General features: G+C 40.5%; 1 protein-coding gene across 1 annotated transcript in view; it reads right to left on the bottom strand.

Moving 5' to 3' along the window:
- Nucleotides 1–21,453, bottom strand: part of man1a2 (mannosidase, alpha, class 1A, member 2) — a 71,202-nt gene that overhangs the window by 29,092 nt on the left and 20,657 nt on the right. The window contains exons 4-5 of the mRNA XM_077579607.1: nucleotides 15,642–15,738; nucleotides 6,783–6,901 (exon numbers count right to left, since the gene is read on the bottom strand). Of these exons, the coding sequence (XP_077435733.1) occupies nucleotides 6,783–6,901; nucleotides 15,642–15,738 (216 nt within the window). The remainder of the gene's footprint in view (nucleotides 1–6,782; nucleotides 6,902–15,641; nucleotides 15,739–21,453) is intronic.

Genomic DNA, 21,453 nt, shown 5'->3' with positions numbered 1-21,453 from the left:
TTGCTCACAGTTCCCATCTAAGCTTTTAGTTTCTAGGAAAAAGAAATGGAATAAATCTTAAAGGCACTCAAGTTGATCGATCTCAAGGGGCTTCCATTTTTCCCGTCACGGCTCACCAGTTTTCTGGGTCTGGTCATGTGACATTCACAAGCTGAGCCCTCAGGCACTGTGATGTCATTTTCAGTTGACAAAATGGCCAACCCCTGAGATGGCTAAAACCAGGTGGATTTTTCTGCTTAACTCTTTTACTGCCAAACGTTATTCAAAGAGACAATCCCGAGAGAGACAGACGATTTCAAGCATTTTCGCTCATCTTTCAAGGCAAACAGAATATTGTGTGCAATGACTACATAAACATGGTGGATACCACATGAAAGATTGGATTCCATTCTTTCATTAGAAAAAAAAGTATGTTTCTACCTTATTTCATTCTTAATCACCATTTGAAAATAGGTAATTTGAGTAACATCAAGCGAAAATGGAAAAAAATATATGGAGAAAACAAACTTTTTGTGAAAAGATACATTTTCTGCACAACAGCGACTTTGACACTACTATTTTTTGTTTAGTGACGCTTTGTAAATTAGATTTAATGTGACAAACGCTTTGGTCATTCACGTCATCCTTGAAAACATTTCCTAAGATCCGCCATGTTTTCATGTAATTTGACACTTGGGAGCCCATTGAAAAGAGATACAATGCTGCCATCTGCTAGCCATAGTTGGTGGGTGTTTTGGGATTTTCACAACCCCATTATCAGACCAGCGCTGCACAAGACAGTGCACTCCCCATTGAGAAAAAAAAACGTACAGTAGGTGGCGTCAATTGACGTTATTGCCGGTATACAGTGGGCGTGTCCTTACATCAATTGATGTTTTGGGCGGTAAAAGGGTAATTCATACTCCACAAACACAATATTAATCAGAATACCATGCCTAGACTAGTGGGGCACATAAACATATTGGAATTTTTTGGGGGGGAATTTTTTATAGATATATTTTTTACTTGACTTCCCCTTTAAAAGCGGTGCAGCCCAAGACCTACAAATAGTCTCTGGGAGCCTTATGCTAAAATGAAAAGGAAGTGAGTTATTTTTTGAATGTTCAATTTTGTCAAATTTTTGCACATATACAGGGGGGTCATACTTTTGCCCACTTCTCTTACATGTTTCAACTGATTGACTTGACTGACTCAACTATCGAATCTTTTGAAAATCGATTATCCTATTGATGATTCCATCCATTAATCGAGTAATAAAAAAAGATTCAAACAGCATATCATGCAAAAAAGTAGGACAAAAAAAACAAGCAGGACTCGTTTCACTTGTAGAAACTGCTGATTGCTCGTTTCCACCGCTCCCAACAATGGCACCTTGGGAAAGGACAAGCCAGTTGACCTTGAGTTAAAACGGACTGGCATGTGTGGGCTAGCTCGGGAATATGCTCTGCCTGTCAGGGTGACTTGCAGCTGGGTCCCCCTCTTCGGCCCCTCTGTAAATAGAAATACTGGCGAGGATTTTGTGCTGCAAACTGACAGATTGGGGGGGGGGGGGGAGTGGCTGCAACATACGTCTTTAAATTAAACAGTGGAGCAAAGTAAGGCGACATTGAGGAGTTTCAAAGGGTGTAAATAATAAAGCTGGTACAAAGTGTTCTAACTGGAGGATGGCATAAAAATGGAAAATTGATAGAGGATTTGGAGGGAGGCTTTTTAAATGGTACACCACTATACAGTAAGTCAGTTCATATTCTCTTTGCTCGGGGCCAACATGAATGAATTATGTTTAATAGCAATCACTAAGAAATACTTTCCTACAAAGGATGTGAACAGATTAGTTTCAACTGAGAAGAAGGCATTTGAGGCTCTCAAATGCTTTTTGTTTGGCAGTAGAAATTATCTAAAACTCAGTTGTCATTCATATATAACCTACTTAGTGCATCTATTATGAGCTAGAATTCCCCCAAGAGGCATTTTCTGCATTCTTTATAGAAAAGGATCATAAGGATAAAGAATTAAAGCAAACTTTACACCCACTTTTTGGAGCTTCACTTAACACAGGTGCAGTCCTGTCTCACTTATCCCACCCCACTCAACTACCAGGTGTGCAATGCAAGTACAACAGAGTTCCCATGATATGTGGTGGGAGGAGCTAGACGGATGCCACAAAGCAAGCAGCTATTTCTACAAAAGCAGAAGCAGCAGTCCATCTTAACTTTGATCTTGCTGCCGAAAAAGTCCAATATTTCATAACCAATTTAATCTGTTATTGGGTTGTCTTGCTGAGTTCAAGCAGTGGCAAGATTGCCACACTTTTTGGACAAATGGATTTGGCTGTATTGAATGAGCAACCACAAAAGTGCTGACTACGGTATATATATTCCATGTAAAAATTTCCATGACGAACACGTTCATGTTCCGGCGTAATTAAATCTACTTCATCAAGCTCAAACTTAACTCTTTTGACCGCTTGCACTAATTAATTACTTCATGTCTGCAGCACAGTGTCAGTTGAAAAACTCAGTTTCACAAGACTTATTAATGCAATAATGAATGGAGCCAATTAATTAGATGAAATTTGTGAGCGCGCTGGACCTAGAGTTTTGCTGATAGATTCATCACGCGAGGGCCCACCTTACACAAACTCGACGCCAGCGGTGACGTGTGTGACCTTGATCTTTTTGATGGTCATTTGTCAACTGGAAATTTTTGGAAATGTTTGAGATTCGTAGGGTGCATGTGTAGCCTCGGACTAATGTGATGACGATGGATTTCCGGGTACATACAATACAAACAAGTGTAAAAGTGATGAGTCTGTGTAAAGGTGATGAGTCATTCGGGGTTATTTAGTACATTAGTCAACTCATTACCAAATTCTCAATTTAAGTTGTTAGCAGTTAAAATTATTGTTAATGTTTATATAGTTTCAGCCAAAGCGATGGAAAGACATATGGAAAAGAAAATGATTTATCTGTACTGTATATAGTCAAAAACATACAAGCTCATTTGTGAAGAATGGTCTACAAAATCATTTTGTCTGGCCATTTTAAGAAAATTGCAGCAATTCAGTGTGGTATTGCGTTAGCTCCATTGCTACACTAAAGCAGTGTCTGAGTCAGTAACAACTGTTGTCTTTCTATTCAGTCATCTTTGTGCCACACTCTCCAGGCATAACCAATCGGCATCCTTGTGCCACACTCTCCGGCCATAATCAATCCACACACGCTTGATAATATAACAGTTGGATTGAACATAAATTAATTAGGGATGCCTGGAGAGTGGGATTTAAAAATGCACTTTTGTTATTGCTGTACTGGCCAATTGACAGCTGAATTCAAGAAACAATACACTCTGTGTTCTGTGCATGGCATGTGCTAAAGGATAATTAGTTTGTGAGTTTTTCCTGTGATAAGAGTGACTTTAGATGCAACAGTAAAAATGTCTGAACAATGAATGAAGATCATTGGAACTGTAGCAATGCTATGGGTTTGCGGCAGCATGTTCACAGTGCCTTGTGTGCTAATACTGGTTCATGGCACTGCCTGAGGAGCATAGATGTAAACAACATTTTGCATTGCACTACACACACTACTATGTACAAAAAAACAAACACAAACTGGCGGTACTACCAGATATTTTAAATGGTATTCTTCCACAAGACATTTGTGTTTTATTATTATTTATTATTTGTCTTTACTGTGCATCTAGCAGTCATTCTTTTTTGTCCAATCAGATTTCAGCTTCCAAGCGTTGCTATATCAGTGTTAACTTTGCCAACGCCTCCAGACTCCAAGTTGAAGGCCCCGTACAATTGAAACGTACTTTTTTAATTTTTAAGAACTAGAACCAATCAAATTACATGTTAAATATACAGAACTTTAATACCGTGTTCTCTCGCTTTAACGCGGTTCATTTATCGCGACTTCGCTGTATCGCAGATTTTTTTTAGTTCAATTTTGCATGAATTTTTTTTACAGTAATGTACCTATTTTATAAAATTTATGAAGGTTTGAACATTGAGAATGATTAAACAAGAGAGAAATGTGAGAAAATGTAAATGCCTCAATGAGAAAAGTGTATAAGATGTGTGGTTTTAGAGCCTTAAAACATTTATAATAAATGTAATATGTATATAAAGCTAACAACTTCGCGGATTTCATTTATTGCGGGTATTTTTTGGAACCTAACCCCAGCGGAAAACGAAGGAACACTGTAAAGCCCACTGAAAGACTTTGGGGGACGTCAGCGTTTTTCCATCCTCTGATTGGTTCAGAGGTACTCAAGTGGGATTTTATTACAGCATGAAGTGTGGAGAGGACAACAAACTGTACATGACTGAAATTTCATTTTCAAGGTGGATTTTCAACAACAACAAAAAAGAAGAAGAAACCTGGACATTGTGAGGATTACTCGGACAACGCTTGCAGCTGCCTAGCTTCTTTTCATCCCGGTAACGGATTTATTCGGCACTTTCATCGTGGCAACAACTACATACTGTAGCTCTCTGACCATAGCAACATTGCTAGCAAAAGAGAATAGAGTTTGTATATAGATAAGCATTTCTGGTGAGTATGATGTATTTTATTTTTAACATTTATTTTATTCCTTAGGCTGAACTGTATTATACTATTGTGACAAGGTTTGGAGTTGACTGTTGGAATGGAGTCAGCTGGATGGACAGATGTTGTAATGGATGATTAACAGTAGGCTCTGATTATTTTGCCGTGAATGGCTCGGATTGGTCAATGGGCATACGTGGTCTCGGCAAGACGGGCACACCTCACAAGCTCTTAGCTTTGCAGTTAGTGGTGCTGGGCGATATGGAAAAAATTTTCTATCATGATAAATAGCCTATAACGATATATTTTCAGTTATTCTTTAAAAAAATTCTACAACACACTATGACTGTTTACGTTTTCTCATTTTATGTTTAAGTGACATTAAACAGATGTGTATCAAATTAGAAATGCATCCATTAGTAGTACTGCTATATACAATTATCAAATGCAAACAGAAGAGGCACAATGACATATTTTTCACAAAATATATTAATCTAAATAAGAGGGATACAAAATGTTTACACAGAAATTAATTTAAAAATAATAAAAACTAATGACCTCGTGTAGATTTGAAAAGTCAAAATCAAAACTCAGGACTACATTGTGAAAAATAACATTTAGTGATATTGAATGTATTCACTTTAGTATATCCATCCATTTTCTGACTTGCTTATCAATATTAATAAACGTTTAATCCTCCTCCCGGCTGACGTACATGACGTCATTACAATCACATCACTTCCTGTTTACCGATGACCGGTGTAGCATGAATTTGCTAAGTGTGCAGCATTAGTTTCTCTCTCCAGACACTCATTAAATTGCCTGATATTTTGCTGTTCAAAGTTGGATACGCTCCCCTTTAACACGGTTCCAACGAGACCTTTGTGAAGTGTAATCGATCACCCAAGCACATATTGCCACGTCCACGCTAATATTTCCCGAGTAGAATAGAAGTTAGCACGGTTCTTCAGTCTTTCTCGCTTGTTAATCACTTCTCGTAATTGCTTCATGAGAATGTCAGTACTTGCAACTTTAATACGCCACCGTGGAGGCTATCATCATTATTGACTTTAGGAGCGGAAGCGCAACGTGTTTATGTGCAGTATTAGCCAGCCGATGCTCGTCTTCACGATTATCGTCATATTGCCCAGCACTAGCGGTTAGCATCACAAAGTTGCCGGATCGCGGAAAAACAAACCACTATGTAAACAGTTTGACTGTTTGATTTCATCACTGAGCACTTTTCCGTTACGTTTACTTTAATTTCCCAGTGAGTTTCAGTGAGCATTGGATTAACTTCTTCTACTACCTCTCTTTCCCAAAATCATGTCTTAATGTTGATGTGAGATTGCGCTTCTTGTGTCAATTTTATTTCTTAACTGATCTCCATCGTTTTACTAGCGTTTCCTTCTATTCAAGGACACTGCCACGTGGTCCTCAGAGGTTAATTAAGCTTCTGTGTGACTCAGTGATCTCACCGTTAGATATTCTTTCCCATCTTGAGTAACAAGACATGAGGCAAGTGGAATGTCAACACGGGTATTAAGAAAAAAGAATACAAAAGAACAAGAGAACAAGAGAAGGAAGAGCACATGGGAGACAGTGATGGACAGAATAAACATTTCCAGGGAATTCTGCAGAAGAAAGAGCAGGACAGTGGGGAGCAGGAGACAGCTTGAATATTAAAAAATATGGAAGGAAGGAAATTCAAAAGTCAGTTTAAAATTGAATGCCGAAAACGCTGTCACCACGTGGACAAGGAACAGAGAATAGGTATGATAAATTGTATAAATAAAATTTTTACATTGGGGTTCCCTCAGTCTCCACTTGAATAAACATGCGAACATGGCTGAAACATTTAAAAAGTAAATACAAGCACTTCTGGTTAATGCTGGCTCCACTATTATATATATTATATTATATATATATATATGTATATATATTTAAAACATTTAAAAAAAAAAAGTTTTATTTTATTTATTTATTTTTTAAAAAAGCAATGATGATGTCAAATCGAATGAACAATACTGAGCTCTCCTTAAAAAAAATTATTTTTATTTTTTAAATAAAAAGTAAATACAAGAAGACCCTTATTCTCCTCAGGTGTTGTAGTTTCCCAGCATCTTTTTCTGACTGAAACGGTCACTAGTGCAGACGAAATTCTGGAACTACTGTTACAATAATTATTTTGTAATGAAAAAAAACCCCACATAGTTAGGTACACACCACACTGAAGTCCAGATTCTGGTCAATCCACTCCTGCCCATCCTTGAACTCTTCGTGCAGGCCCATGATGTACAGCGTGTCCAAGGCGTCCACAATTGATGCTCCGAGTTGAGAATTACCTGCACAAGACAGATGGAAAACTCAAGAGGGGAAAATATTTGTTTTTTCCTCAATCATCCATCCATCCATTATCTGTACCACTTATGCTCCCTAGAAATTGTGTTCAAAGTCCATCTCTGATATGGACAGGAACTCGTGCAATGCGGCTTCTGCACTCATTGTAATTCCGGGTGCGGATGAAGTTAAGGTCTCATGCGAACCCATCGTCAATTGCTGTTAAAGTATTTCATGCACATTGTCACGTTGTGTTTTTTTTCTCCCACAGACCGCTACATGCAATCAAACCGCTTTTTTACCAGGAGAAATTTGCAGGATGTGCGGGGGAAGTAGAACATGGCTTGTTTCAAAGTTCAGAGGCTGAATCGGAAAACAAAGTTTTTAAGAATAAATAGACAGACAACTAAATCTCTATTCTTCCGGAAGCTGGCTCAAACTTTGTGTGTCCTATGCTGCGAGACTCTGGGTCTAATGAAAGCTCACTCCAGATAGCATGTATTTTGGTGTAATTGTCAACATGAACATAACGTTTTGATCATAAAGGAATGTGTCAATCATGCAGCTGCCAATACGTTATTACCCATAGGTAAACAAAATCAGTTTTTTTTTTTTACTTGAAATGGACATCAACATGTTTAGATTTAGTGTTACAGTGGCCCACCGCATACACGCAATTAGGCATCCTATGTACTTGCATATTTGTGGAACCCCTCCACCCCCCCTCCCACACACATACACACACAATTTCTCCCCCAATTTTTGCCAGGTTTTTTACATTTTTTGGTGTGGAAAATGCAAAAACAAATTGGGTTCAATTTTTTGGGGTTTGGTTGTTTCTTTTCCTCGATGCATTTCAATGGGCAACAATTATACATGGCTATGGTCCGTATCCACCCCGTGAATAACAAAGGTCCTCTGCATTTTAAACTTAACCTGAGATGCCTGTGTTGTTTGCTTTACTTCAAATTGTTTTCCAGCTTTATTTATGTGTTCATTAATTCATTTATTCTTTTATTAATTTATGTTACAAGCACCAAAATTGCACCTTGTACTGAAATTTAGGCCCGAAATGTTTAGCTTATTGGTGTATTTTTTGTTTGTTTTTTAATGTGAAGCGTTTTGTGTGTGGTTCAGAAACACTGTATTTCTGTGTTTTGGTAATACACTTGTTGCACATGTGTGTACGCTGTGGTCTTTAAGCAGGATCAAACTAGTTTCATTTATCTTACAGTCATCTGACTTTAACATAAATTAAACTATTTTCTATTAGTTTTTTCATGGAAAACAAAACATTCTATTTGCAAAAGCAGCAAAACCAGAAATGTTGCTTGAATGAAAACTGCCCCTTTGTCACGAGGTAGGTTGGTTAACAATCCACCTCCCAGCTCAGACATTATGAGTTTCAAATAAGGGCTGCTGAATTGAATGAGTTGACTACGCAAATTGAAACTTTTTGAGGTCCAGACCATTCCCCTGAGAAATCCCTGGCCCCTCTGAATTTTTATTGAAGATCCCAGATTTAGACCCTCAACTCTACAAAAACCTTATATTTGCTTTTTCGTTTCCTGTTGAGATTTTTGGGTGTATTTATCCACAATTTGAGATAATCTGTTAAACAAAGTGAAACCCACAATTATCAGTGAAATAATTTGAACATACTGAAAATTAACTACTGAAAATCTGACATTTCTTATCAGCAATGATGAATTTGTGAGCTTCACTGCTCATTTTTCTTAAATTATGCTCCATTCAAAATGCAAGCAACTTGCAAAGTGATCATCAATACAGACAGGTACGAATTAATCACTAAAAATACACAGCAGTCTGACAGGCAGCGAGGAGGACAAGCAAAGTGCTCTGGCCGCATGCCGCCGCTTGAAAAGTTGGCTCAACTATTAGACCGAACAACGTAACCTGCAGTTGTACTTCTGGTCGTCATGGCAACCATTGAGGATAACAACAAAGACAGAGGCTGATAGAGTCAGAAATATCACCTTGATGCAATTCTTGCATCATCCATTAGGGGATGTGATGGGAATGCATTAATTAATCTGTACTAGTTGATATGTTGCATATCACACAAGTCTGTTTTGTTTTTTCTTGCCCATTTTTACCAAGAGCTCCAGAGAGGAACTATACAGAAGGCCAGTGGCAGTGACAAGATGTCCTCAGACACACAGAGTCCAAGAATTGGAGCCCAGCTAAGAGTGGAAAGAGAGGCAAGCCAAAAAAAACAGCCGCCAAGGGACAGTTTTGATGGAGCAGTAGGTGCACTCAGGACTACTGCCTTAAGTCTTGCTCTGGATGACTGAAAGAGCAAGTAAGGTTCACAATTTAACAGCAATACAACATTAAGAATATTGAGGGGAAATATCGTGATGTAGGGCTGGGCGATATGGCCCAAAAAATAAAATCTCGATTTTTTTCAGTCATTCAGGACAATTACGATTTTAATCGATTTTAATCTAATAAACCACTTGTCCAAAAATCAGAGCCCAGCTAAGAGTGGAAAGAGAGGCAAGCCAAAAAAACAGCTGCCAAGGGACAGTTTTGATGGAGCAGTAGGAGCACTCTCAGGACTACTGCCTTATGTCTTGCTCTGGATGACTGAGAGGGCAAGTGAGGTTCACAATTTAATAGCAATAAAACATTAAGAATATTGAGGGGAAATATGGTGATGTAGGGCTGGGCGATATGGCCCAAAAAATAAAATCTCGATTTTTTTCAGTCATTCAGGACAATTACGATTTTAGTCGATTTTAATCTAGTAAATCATTTGTCCAAGAATCGGAGCCCAGCTAAGAGTGGAAAGAGAGGCAAGCCAAAAAAACAGCTGCCAAGAGACAGTTTTGATGGAGCAGTAGGTGCACTCAGGACTACTGCCTTATGTCTTGCTCTGGATGACTGAAAGAGCAAGTGAGGTTCACAATTTAACAGCAAACATTAATTCAGGACGATTACGATTTTAATCGATTTTAATCAAATAAACCACTTGTGCAAAATTACAACTCACAAAAACATTTGGATGTAACAGAACCTAAAAACAACAGCTAGAAGACAAAAATCGATTTAATGATTTAGCAAATTTTCAACGATTCGATTTTTAAAATGACGATGTATTGAAATAATTTGTTTTATTGCCCAGCCCCATCGTGATGATTAAAAAAATATATACTTATGTACTTATTATGAAAGCAAGAACAATCTACAGTTTATTTGTGCCCTCAGTATGCATGAAAATAAATCATTTCAATGCATTTAAAAGATGTAAACAAGATTGCCTTATGTTGCAGTCAGACCGAACATGAGTTGAGCGTTTGTGATGGTGCGATGTAGGAATACAAAAATCTGAGAATATTTACTGTCGAAAGGATGAAATTTCGAGGATTTGGACAATCAAGCAAGACAAGGTCTCTAAACGATTAATTGATTAATTATCAAAATATATGTTGATTAATTGGATAAATGAATACTTGAACAATTCATTAATCTATTACTCACCAAAGGCAACACTGATTCGGCACATCCAGGAGGTGTGCTTGCAGCAGTGCTTTATCCTTATTTACAAAATGAAAAAGTAAGTTCAAGTGTGAGTCATCACCTTATTGTGGTAGAGGTGTTTGAGTGCCCCAAATGATCCTATGAGCTGTGTTGTCTGGGGATTTATGCCCTTGGCATGGCCACCATGGCAAACAGGTCCTAGGTGAGGGACCAGACAAATCATAGCTCAAAAAGACCCCTTATGGTGATTAATAAAAATGGATCGCGGTTTCCCTAGCCCAAAAGCGGGTCACCGGAGCCCCATCTAGAGCCCCGCCTGGACGCGGGGCTAAAAGGTGAGCATCTGGTGGCCGGGCCTGTACTCATGGGGCCCTGCCGGGCACAGCCGAAAAGGGCAATGTGGGTCCCCCTTTCCATGGACTCACCACTTGTGGCCAAAGGGGTCGGGTGCACTGTGAGCTGGGTGGCAGGCAAGGGCCTTGGCAGTCTGACCCCCGGCTACTGAAGCAAGCTCTTGGGACATGGAATGTCACCTGTCTGGTGGGGAAGGAACTCAAGCCGAGAAGTTCCGACTAGATATAGTCAGACTCGCTTGGCTTGGGTTCTGGTACCAATCCTCTCGAGAGGGGATGGACTCTTCCAATCTGGAGTTGCCCAAGGTGAGAGGCGCAAAGAAGGTGTGGGCATACTTATTGCCCTGCGGCTTGGTGCCTGTACATTGGGGTTTACCGCAGTGGATGAAGAGGGCAGCCTCCCTCCGCCTTCGGACGAGGTGACGGGTCTTGACTGTTGTTTGTGTATATGCACCAAACCCCATCTCAGAGTACCCACCCTTTTTGAAGTCCTTGGAGGGTGTGCTGGAGAGCGCTCCCTCTCCCTTGTTTTGTTGGGGGACTTCAACGCTTACGTGGGCAGTGACAGTGAGACCTGGAGGGGCGTGATTCGAATACCATGTTCAAACATAAGGGTGTCCATATGTGCACTTGGAACCAGGACACCCTGAGCCGCAGTTTGATGATCGATTTTGTGGTTGTGGCATCAGATCTGCGGCCGCATGTTTTGGACAATCGGGTGAAGAGAGGGGCGGAGCTGTCAATTGATCACCACCTGGTGGTGCGTTGGCGCCGATAGTGGGGAAAGACGCTGGTCTAACCTGGCCAACCCAAACGTATTGTGAGGGTTTGCTGGAAATGTCTGGCGGAATCCCCTGTTTGAAAGTGTTTTAACACCCACCTCCAGCAGAACGTCTCCCTTGTCCCGGGGAGGCGGAGGACATTGAGTCTTAGTGGACCATGTTCCGTGCCTCCATTGTTAAGGTGGCCGATTGGAGATGTGGCCGTAAGGTGGTCGGTGCCTGTCGTGGCTGCAAACCCCGAACCCTGAGGGATGCCGTCAAGCGGAAGGAGTCCTATCGGGCCTTTTTGGCTTATGGGACTCCAAAGGCAGCTGACAGGTACCGGTTGGCCAAGCGGAATGTGGCTTCGGTGGTCGCTGGGGCAAAAACTCAGTCTTGGGAGGAGTTCGGCAAGGCCATGGTAAACGACTTCGGAACAGCTTTGAAGAAATTCTGGTCCACCATCCAGCGTCTCAGGAAAGAAAAGCAGTGCACCATTAACACTGTATAGCGGAGATGGGGTGCTGCTGACCTCGACTCGGGACGTTGTGAGTCAGTGGGGTAGTTTGGAAGTCACTGAGCTGTTTGGGAAGCTCCTCGGTGGATGAGATCTGCCTGGAGTTCCTAAAGGCTCTGGATATTGTGGGGCTGTCTTGGTTGGCAGACCTCTACAACATCACGTGGACATCGAGGACAGTGCCTCTGGATTGGCAAACTGGGGTGGTGGTGCATGGGAGTTTGCCCAACCAGTCCACATGTGCTTTATGGACTTGGAGAAGGCGTTTGACCGTGTCCCTCAGGGAGTCCTGTGGGGTCTGCAGGGTACCGAGCCCCATGATACTAGCTGATTGGTCCTTGTACAACCAGTGTCTAAGTTTGGTCTGCATTGCCGGCAGTAAGACGGATTTGTTCCCAGTGAGGGTTGGACTTGAAGGTTGCCCTTTGTCACAGATTCTGTTCATAACTTTTATGGACAGAATTTCGAGGTGCAGCCAAGGCGTTAAGGGGGTCTGGTTTGGTGGCCTCAACAATGCATCTCTACTTTTTGCGGATGATGTTGGCTTCTTCAAGCCGTGATCTCCAACTCTCACTGGATCAGTTCGCAGCTGAGTGTGAAGCGGTTGGGATGAAAATCAGCACCTCCAAATCCGAGACTATGGTAGTCGGAAGAGGGTGGAGTGCCGTCTCCGGGTCGGGGATGAGATCCTGTCCCAAGTGGAGGAGTTCAAGTATCTTGGGGTCTTGTTTACGAGTGAGGGCAGGATGGAGAAAGAGATCGACAGGTGGATCAGTGCAGCGTCTTCAGTGATGCAGACTCTGTATCAATCCTTTGTTCTGAGAAGGAGCTGAGTTGAAAAGCGTAGCTCTCGCTTTACCGGTCGATCTACGTTCTTGCCGTCACCTATGGTCACGAGCTGTGGAATGACCGAAAGAACAAGATCCCGGACACAAGTTGCCGAAATTAGTTTCCTCCGCAGGGCTGTCCCTTAAAGTTAGGGTGAGAAGCTCGGTCATCCGAGAGGGACTCACAGTCGAGCCGCTGCTCCTCACGAATTGAGAGGAACTAGGTGAGGTGGCTCGTGCATTTGGTTCGGATGCCTCCTGGACGACTCTCTGGAAAGGTGTGTTCCAGGCATGTCCCACCAGTGCGAGGCACCGGGGATGACCCAGGACACGCTGTAGAGACTTTTTGCTGGCCTGGGAACGCCTTGGGACACCGCCGGAGGGGCTGGTTGAAGTGGCTGGGGAGAGCGAAGTCTGAGCTTCCCTGCTAAAGCTAGTCATGAAAATGCTGCTGTCGTTTTCTCCCCACACAGTTGCATGTACAATTTATATGTTCTACTTGCCTCAACTGAAGCCTTAACTAAACACACTTATTTTCTCAATGTACTTTTTCTCTCCCATTCCTGTTCTATTATCTCCATCTTTCAAAGCGCCTCAGTCACCGCGGCAGTTTCATTAGTGCACAAGTCTCACAGCTTATGCAAGCCAAACAATGTCATTATTTAAGAGTCCTCTCACACCATGGTGAAAGTGTTTATAAAAACTGGGGACCAACAAAAGGTATGTGATCAACATTTGCCGCAAAATAATTATATCATAGCACAGCAAGTAGCTACTCTACATAAATATCCACTGTGCTTAATTTACTAGATAGCCATTTTCTTTGGTGTGGCTTGCTTTTGTGCACCTTTGTGTACCTTCTGTCCAAATTCACAAGGCTGGGTCCGCCAAAGGCCTACGGCCGCATGACCTCACCCCCGGTGCTACTTGACCGCACGCACGCACGGACAAAATAATAATACTTAGTTCTCCAAGTACTACACAGGTACAAGTAGTAAACTTATGTCAAGCAGATAGCTGCAAAACATCATCTTACACATGGCTCCCGGGCCCTGAGTTCAAGACCACAGTGATTCTTTCATGTACCACTAGAGGGATTCTATGTGCGACCAGTACCACACTTTGAGAATCACTGTACTATGGAGATTAGAAGAAAACACAACTTGACTAACGTATAGCAGCAAGTCATTCATGATGTACAGTATTTAATGTAACATGATCTGCACCTAAGGGCGCTGAAACAATGACAAGCAGGTTTAGTGGACCAGTAAGATGTCCATAATGTGTAAACAAGGTGACTTCAGGGAATGAAAGCATTTGCTTACAATTTGCTGCAACCTCAAACTGGGTCATACTACGCTTGCAATCAATATGGAAAGCAGCCTATGTTGCGAGGTCATTTTTGTGTAAAAGAGCAATGGAATAAGTTTTGCTTTGCATCAGTGACCCTTCCCCAACCTTTTGGTGATGTGGACCATCAAACCCTTTCTTCATATCTTCAAGTACCCTCTCACTGATACAGGTTGATGTTGTTCCAAAAGAAGAATGTAATGTAACTACAGCTGTCAAACGATAATTTTTTTATCAGATTAATCACACCTTAGAATTTTGATTAATCACGATTAATTGCTTAATAATAAATCGCTTTTTTATCTACAATTTTTCCCCCGCCAAATTTGAAGAGCACCGGTTATGTGATAACTCTTTTGACATTTAATGTTCTGAGGACATCTTCAACATCTTTTGATCCATTGCAAACGCTCATCCTCCTCTTTTTCTAATCAGTTAATTACTTGCATAATTTAAAATGGAATAAAAATGACTCCGATATTTTGACATGAACAAATATTCTAAATGTGATACGCAAACATTCATTAAATGCTTTACTTTAATGCATGAAATTATGTTTATTGTTTAAACACAATCTGTGCTACCTTAAACGTAACCATCCTCTGTCACATTAAAGGCTAATCTATGGTCAAAATTAATAGTGCGGTTAATCTGCGTTAATTCATGATTAATGTGTGTTTTTTTGGTGATTAATTAATCAATTAATGCTTTAACTTTGACAGCACTAAATGTTACACAACTAATCATTATGAAAATCATTTCAAAATTATCATAATTTCATCTCTTTAATTTCAACATTTAGTTCTCAGGCATTATCTTTTTCTTTTCTTTTTTTACTCAAATTAAACAAAGATTAAACATGTTGGCTTGAAAATAAATGTGTAATAATTTAGATAAAATTAAAAAAAAACAATTAACATGACTTTGTTTTATTTAACTCTTAAAACATTTAACACAAAAAAATTGGAGCTCATTTGAATAAGTTCGATTTAAACAGACATTTAAATTTTAACGTTGGACCCTGAGTGAAATAGTGCAACGTTTTGAGGCGATGATATACATTTTCTTGCAAAATTTCAACTTTATTCTTGTAATATTTCAACAACATTCTTGTAATTTTTTTACCGTTTGGTGAGCCCAATAACTCATTCATATTAAGAAGGACAGAGCATGATGTGAATGAAGGACAATTCAACCACTGACTAACGTGTCACCATTGGCGCATTGACCAGTTTCAATTTTATCACCTATAATTGATGTATTGTTTAAAGTTTCAAGAATCTTTGCTGTGCAAAGGCATACTAACCAAGTTATTAACAGAGGTATCGCCTAATCCTGTCCACCATCCAAGGCTATGAAGGGGACAAATGTTTACAGCCAGGGTTTGTGCAAGAGTGTGTATGATATGAAGTGTATTTTGTTAGGAATCTTACCAAAGATATTTGTAGAATGTCCTTTCTTGGCGAGGGGCTTAAGTTCGTTGTGACCCCAGCCGTATTGACGATAGCTGTCCCACGCATGCTTCATCATCTGAAACGTCACAGCAAGACAGCTCATTAGATGTGGTCAAGGGTTAACAAATTTGTGTTAACGTTGGTCGTCATTGGATAAACTCTGGGCTTTTTCCCGCCCATCAGACGTGCAGCGTCTCTGGGGCTTTATGGACCAGTGGGTCCCAGACCCAGACATTCAGCTAGTGCGTCATGATTGGATGATCTGTCTGAGGCGTCAAGAATGAGCTTCCTCTCATTTGAATGACCAGCAGCCTCCATAGCGCATATTAGAGGTTTATCAGCCTTTAATTACATTTTTTTGCGGGGTAGTAGGAACACCTCACAGTAGGAAAAACCTTAATGGCTTGGCAACTTTCCCCCTTCAGAGAAGGCAGGCAGCCAAGCTATTGAAGACAAAGGCCAGCACATTTACTGTGTTCTTGGCCTTCCTGATGTCAAGACTTCACAAAAAAAAGGTGATTGAGTCTGACAGCAAATTCGTATATTCACAGCATAGTAAATGAAGCTCTTCTTCTTATTTGTTAGTTTAACAGAATAAATTCTAAAACACATCTAGCAAATCTGTGACCTCTTTATACGTCATTTTTTTGTATTTAATTAAACATGCCATGGTTAATGTCATGAACATACCAAGAACAATTACTACACATTTGATAGATGCTGCCTTACAGGGCGGCCTAATTACACTGAAAAGTGTTGTAATGGCAACGGGCTGCCACTTAAGTTAGCAGAAAATAAACTAACAAAACATTAGGTGAAATAAATGCCACTCAAAACATTTCTGTGGGGTTATTTCATAATTCATAATGATATTTATTACAGCATATAGTGTTAGACGCCAATTGGGGAAGGCATAAAGCTGGAAACTGGGCTTAATCAATATGCATTTATAATGTCGCTCTGAGTTAAGAAATAACAGGCCACATAAAGTTCAACTAATTATCTATGTACTTTGGGAGAAGCGGCAACAGTACTAAAGTCACAGTATTGTCCCGTGATTCCATGAAAAGACAACTTGGCTTACGAGCAAACGCGAAACATTCTGTCATCTCTCCACACACATGCTGGACTTTTTTGTCATTACGATTTACTGTACATCATTCCGACTTAGGATCTCTGGTCAACTGTTTATACGTAAGGTGATGATTTCCAAACTGGTGTTTACATGTTCCACTACACCTAATCACAACAGCCATTTTACAGATGCAGATCAATGTAACCAATAACATCCCATGAGTTATCAAGATGGAGGTCAGTAATCTATTTAGCATAGTAGTTGTGACTGTTTCTTACACTTAAATGAAAACAGCTTGATAAAAAAATTAAATATTTAACGTACTTAAAAACCAGATGTGGGCAATTAATATTATTAATAAATATTGCTGGCCCACGCTTTGACCATTAATTCGTCATTACTATTTTAGGACCGACAGACAAAGGTGGGCGTTCGCTCAGTACTGACGGACTTTCTGAGTCTGTCATTTGTCGACAAAACAGGCGTTTGTCAGTTACGGCATGAGAGGTCCGTCGATACTTGACACGATTGGTGACGTTTACACTGACAGACGAAAACCCACTTCCGTCAGTGCTCAATCCATATTTTTTGTGCGCAAGTGCCACCCAAAAAAAACCTACAGTGCTTTTATAGTCACTAAAGAATGTTCAAAGTGTTTTACAATAACTTGTCAAACGGAAAGCCGGAACATGCGTCGTAAATTGATGAACTTGCGTAGCATTGGCCGGGCAGCGTTGTGAAACCTGATCCATTCTGCGCATGCGCTTATTTATCACGTATGCATGGAACTAGTTGGGCAGCTGAAACGGATGGGGTATCCACAAGTTACATCTGTTTTTCCCGCTGTCACAATAATATGATGTCAAACACTAAACGTGCTAGATGACACCTATATCAACGCATCAGATGGGTCAATAATTTTGACCCAGTCTGAACAGGGCCAGATATCATTTGGACACTTACTAAAAAAAAAGTGTGTGGACAGTCAACCCCAAAAATTGGATTTGGGAAGGAATCTGACTGGAATCAGATATGCCTGCAGTCTGAATGTCGCCTAAATGACGGCGTCACTACGCATTCAACTCAAGACAGAACATGTGCGGACAGGATTCTAATTGAGGGGTTCATGACGTCAGGGCTGCAGAGAATGTTCATGTTTTTAAGAACAGGCAAGACATACTTTTTTAATGTAGCTTTTACCTAAGATCTATTTTATGCACTTATTTTAGCTTTCATTTAATTTCAAATTCAATCTTACATATTCTGTTTTTACATTTTTGGGTCCATTACTAAGGTTTTGAACATTTAGCATATTATATTATTATTCCTCTCTTTTTTTATTTTTAGTATTTTCTTATTTATAGTTTTAGCTCCGTCTCGTGTTCTTAAAAATTATTATAGTCTAGTAATTTTACTCTTCCATTGCTTCCTCAGAGGGAGCCCTCTGCGGAAGAAGCCGGGGTTGGGCCTGCGGCCGTGGCTTTTGGCCCCTCCTGGCATAGACGGCTCCCTGAGATCGCGTTTTCGTCACCAGGTTTCCCTGTACTGAGCCTTAGGGGACTTAGATCAGCTGTTTTGATTTGTTTTTAATGTTTTTTTATGCATTTTTTGGGGTGGATTAGTATTGTGTGGGCGGTGGGCTGGGGATTTGTTTTTAAACTAGAAAAAATTCCTGCGGAAATTTTGAATGGGACTGCTGACTCTTTGGTAATGAGCTGAACAGTTTAAAATTTAAACGACTGGAATCGGTCAAGAAATGTGGAAGTTAACCATAATGAACATCAACTAAAAGTATCTCACTGTCCCTGAACATGTATTTAAAAAATGTAAATGAGCTGAACAGTTTAAAATTTAAATGACTGGAATCGGTCAAGAAATGTGGACGTTAACCATAATCTAAAATTATGTCACTGTCACTTTAAGAACTCATACCCTTTTTTGACTTGGAGCAGTCACGCGCCCCACATTCCATTGAGATTGCATGAGAGAAGCACCCCTTCAACAAAAGCCTCTCGCGACTTAACGGTTGAAGATACAGATTCAAGAAATGACTCGTTAGAACGGCAAGGGTTTGGGGAACACGAGCATGTTCTCATTTTCTTAATCGGATAAAAAATGACCAAATGAGAGCAGATTGAAAACTTATGATTTATCAGAAATGGAGAGAGGAAGACGCCTGAAATTAACATGTAAAAGACAGGCGAATTAGTCCGACTTCTCTTGCTTAAGGTGAAAATAAAGGTACTAAATGACACCTTAGCCAAATAAAAGTTAGTTTGTCTGAAAGAAGACACTCTCGTGACTACAAAATGTGAGAATTTGATGTCTAGTGAGCAAAGATTGTGACCATGGTGACGAGTTGAAGTGACGTCACGCACCCACATTGCATTGAGATTGAATGAGAGACGCACACCTCAAAGAAGAGCCTCCCACGACTTAACTCTTCAAGATACAGATTCAAGAAATGGCTCGTTAGAACGGCAAGGGTTTGGGGAACACGAGCATGTTCTCATTTTTTTAATCGGATCAAAAATGACCAAATGAGAGCAGGTTAAAAACTTATGATTTATCAGAAATGGAGAGAGGAAGGCGCCTGAAATTAACATGGCAGAGATAGGCAAGTTGGTCCGACTTGTCCGAGCTTAAAGGGAAAATAAAGGTACTAAATGACACCTTAGCCAAATGAAAGTTAGTTTGTCAGAAAGAAGACACTCGTGACTACAAAATGTGAGAATTTGACGTCTAGTGAGCAAAGATTGTGGCCATGGTGACGAGTTGAAGTGAAACTTTTGCCAATAGAAGTAGACTTTTCTTTTTTCCCGCCACTCTAAAGTTAATTGGTCAACAGAGTGGCGGTAGAAGCCTAATTCACTCATTGTCTTTGAACCCGCACAGAGGGGAGAGCTTTCATTCCTTAAAAAAGATTTCGACACTGAGCTAAAGATGGGAAAAATTCCTACAAAATGAGCTAAAATTCGTATCGGTCGGATAACGTATGCGCGCGCAGCGTGTCTTGGAAAAAGGTGCTTTAGGTGTGTGATTTTGTCTTTCCATTTCCCATTCATTCCTATGGCACTTTTTGGGGTAGTTTTGGGGGTATTGCGTCACCATGGTAAGTGGGAATTCCTAGAAAAATAATGCCGCACCGAGTCCGATCGAGCCGCATCGTTTGATACCTCATTTGTCCCGGTGCGATCTACGGTACGGGCCGCATTTAAGCGGAAAAATCGCTGGAAGATGATATAATAATAATAATTTACGCAACAATAAACCCTTTTTCTAGGAATAGTAATATGTGCTGCTTGCTTGCTACGCAAAGCAGTCCCATAATAATTTACGCAACAATAAACCCCTTTTTGTAGGATAGTAATATGTGCTGCTTGCTACGCTCAGCAGTCCCATAACTATGTAAAGCACTTTGAGTTGCATTTTTTTCGTATAAAAAGTGCTATTTGAATAAAGATTGATTGATTGATTGATCTATTGATTGATTTATCAGAATGGTAAAAGGAATACACCACCCCTCTGAATCTGAATGAAAATTCATTCGGAATTAGCCTGTTTATTCAAACTGATGTGCTTGTTTGGAGTATTGTCATTCGGGTTGGCCATTCGGTTTCATTCTAATAGGAATACATAGCTCCAACAGATGGCTACAGTTGCGTTCAAACACCCTCAGCAAATCGGCATTCAACACACAAAATAGTCAGCGCATGGCTCGGTAAAACCCCTTTTGCGATAACATAAGACAAAGTAGCCCAGGAGGGCGGCGTGGCTGAGTGGCAGAGTGGTCAACTCCCAAACCAGAGGTTGTGGGTTCCATCCCATGCCAATGTGACCACGTCTAAGTATTCCTGAGCAAGATACTGAACTCCCAATTGCTCCTGATGCTGCGTCATCAGTAGGTGAATAAGTACAGTAATTTCTGGACTATAAGGCACATCTGACTATAAGCCGTGCTAGCTAAATTTGGGGAATACTTGAGTTTGTTACACATATAAACCGCACCCGACTATAAGCTGCGGGTGTTTTAATTAAAATTACCGCACCGGGTTCTTGCTAGTTTCTTTTACATAATGAGGGTGCAAATTGTCTTGCTCTCCTTCTGTCTCTCCTACTGTATTTGGGCTCACTTAGTTTGTTTTGCACTGCCTGACGCTCTTGCGCTTCCTGTATAGAGCACCCCCTTGTGATCTGATGGATAAGCCGCACTTTTGTATTAGCCGCAGGGTCGAATGCAAGTGAAAAAAGTAGCGGCTTATAGTCCAGAAATTACTGTAGTCGAATGTAAAGTGCTTTGGGCCCTTGTAAGGCGGAAAAGCGCGATATAAATGAAGTACCATTTAACATTTCAGAAGGAAGTTTTTGAACACTTTCATTTTTGTAGTACATACATACATTTGAAGTACAGAAGGTGCCGACTGGACGACAACGATAAGAGCAAGCAAAGCAGACACCTGCGATTTTCTGTCAACTGTTTCCTGTACGTACAGTACAGTAACGTTTAATGTTAGCAATTGCATAAAATGCTGTTAAAGTGTTTAAGAATAAATCGGTTCGTGGTATACTTGTGGTCTAAACCATTAATATAGGCAATTTTACCTTCATCCCTCACAAAATCAAAATCACAAATTATATCACCTTTGGGGGGGACATCAATTATTCCTGGCAATTTGCCAATACCAGCCTGGTTCGACTCCTATCCCTCGTGAATAG

The sequence above is a fragment of the Vanacampus margaritifer genome, chromosome 11 (assembly GCF_051991255.1).
Source record: "Vanacampus margaritifer isolate UIUO_Vmar chromosome 11, RoL_Vmar_1.0, whole genome shotgun sequence".
NCBI lineage: Eukaryota > Metazoa > Chordata > Actinopteri > Syngnathiformes > Syngnathidae > Vanacampus > Vanacampus margaritifer.
The sequence above is the reverse complement of the archived record's forward strand: the minus strand, read 5'-3'. Positions and strand labels throughout refer to the sequence as shown.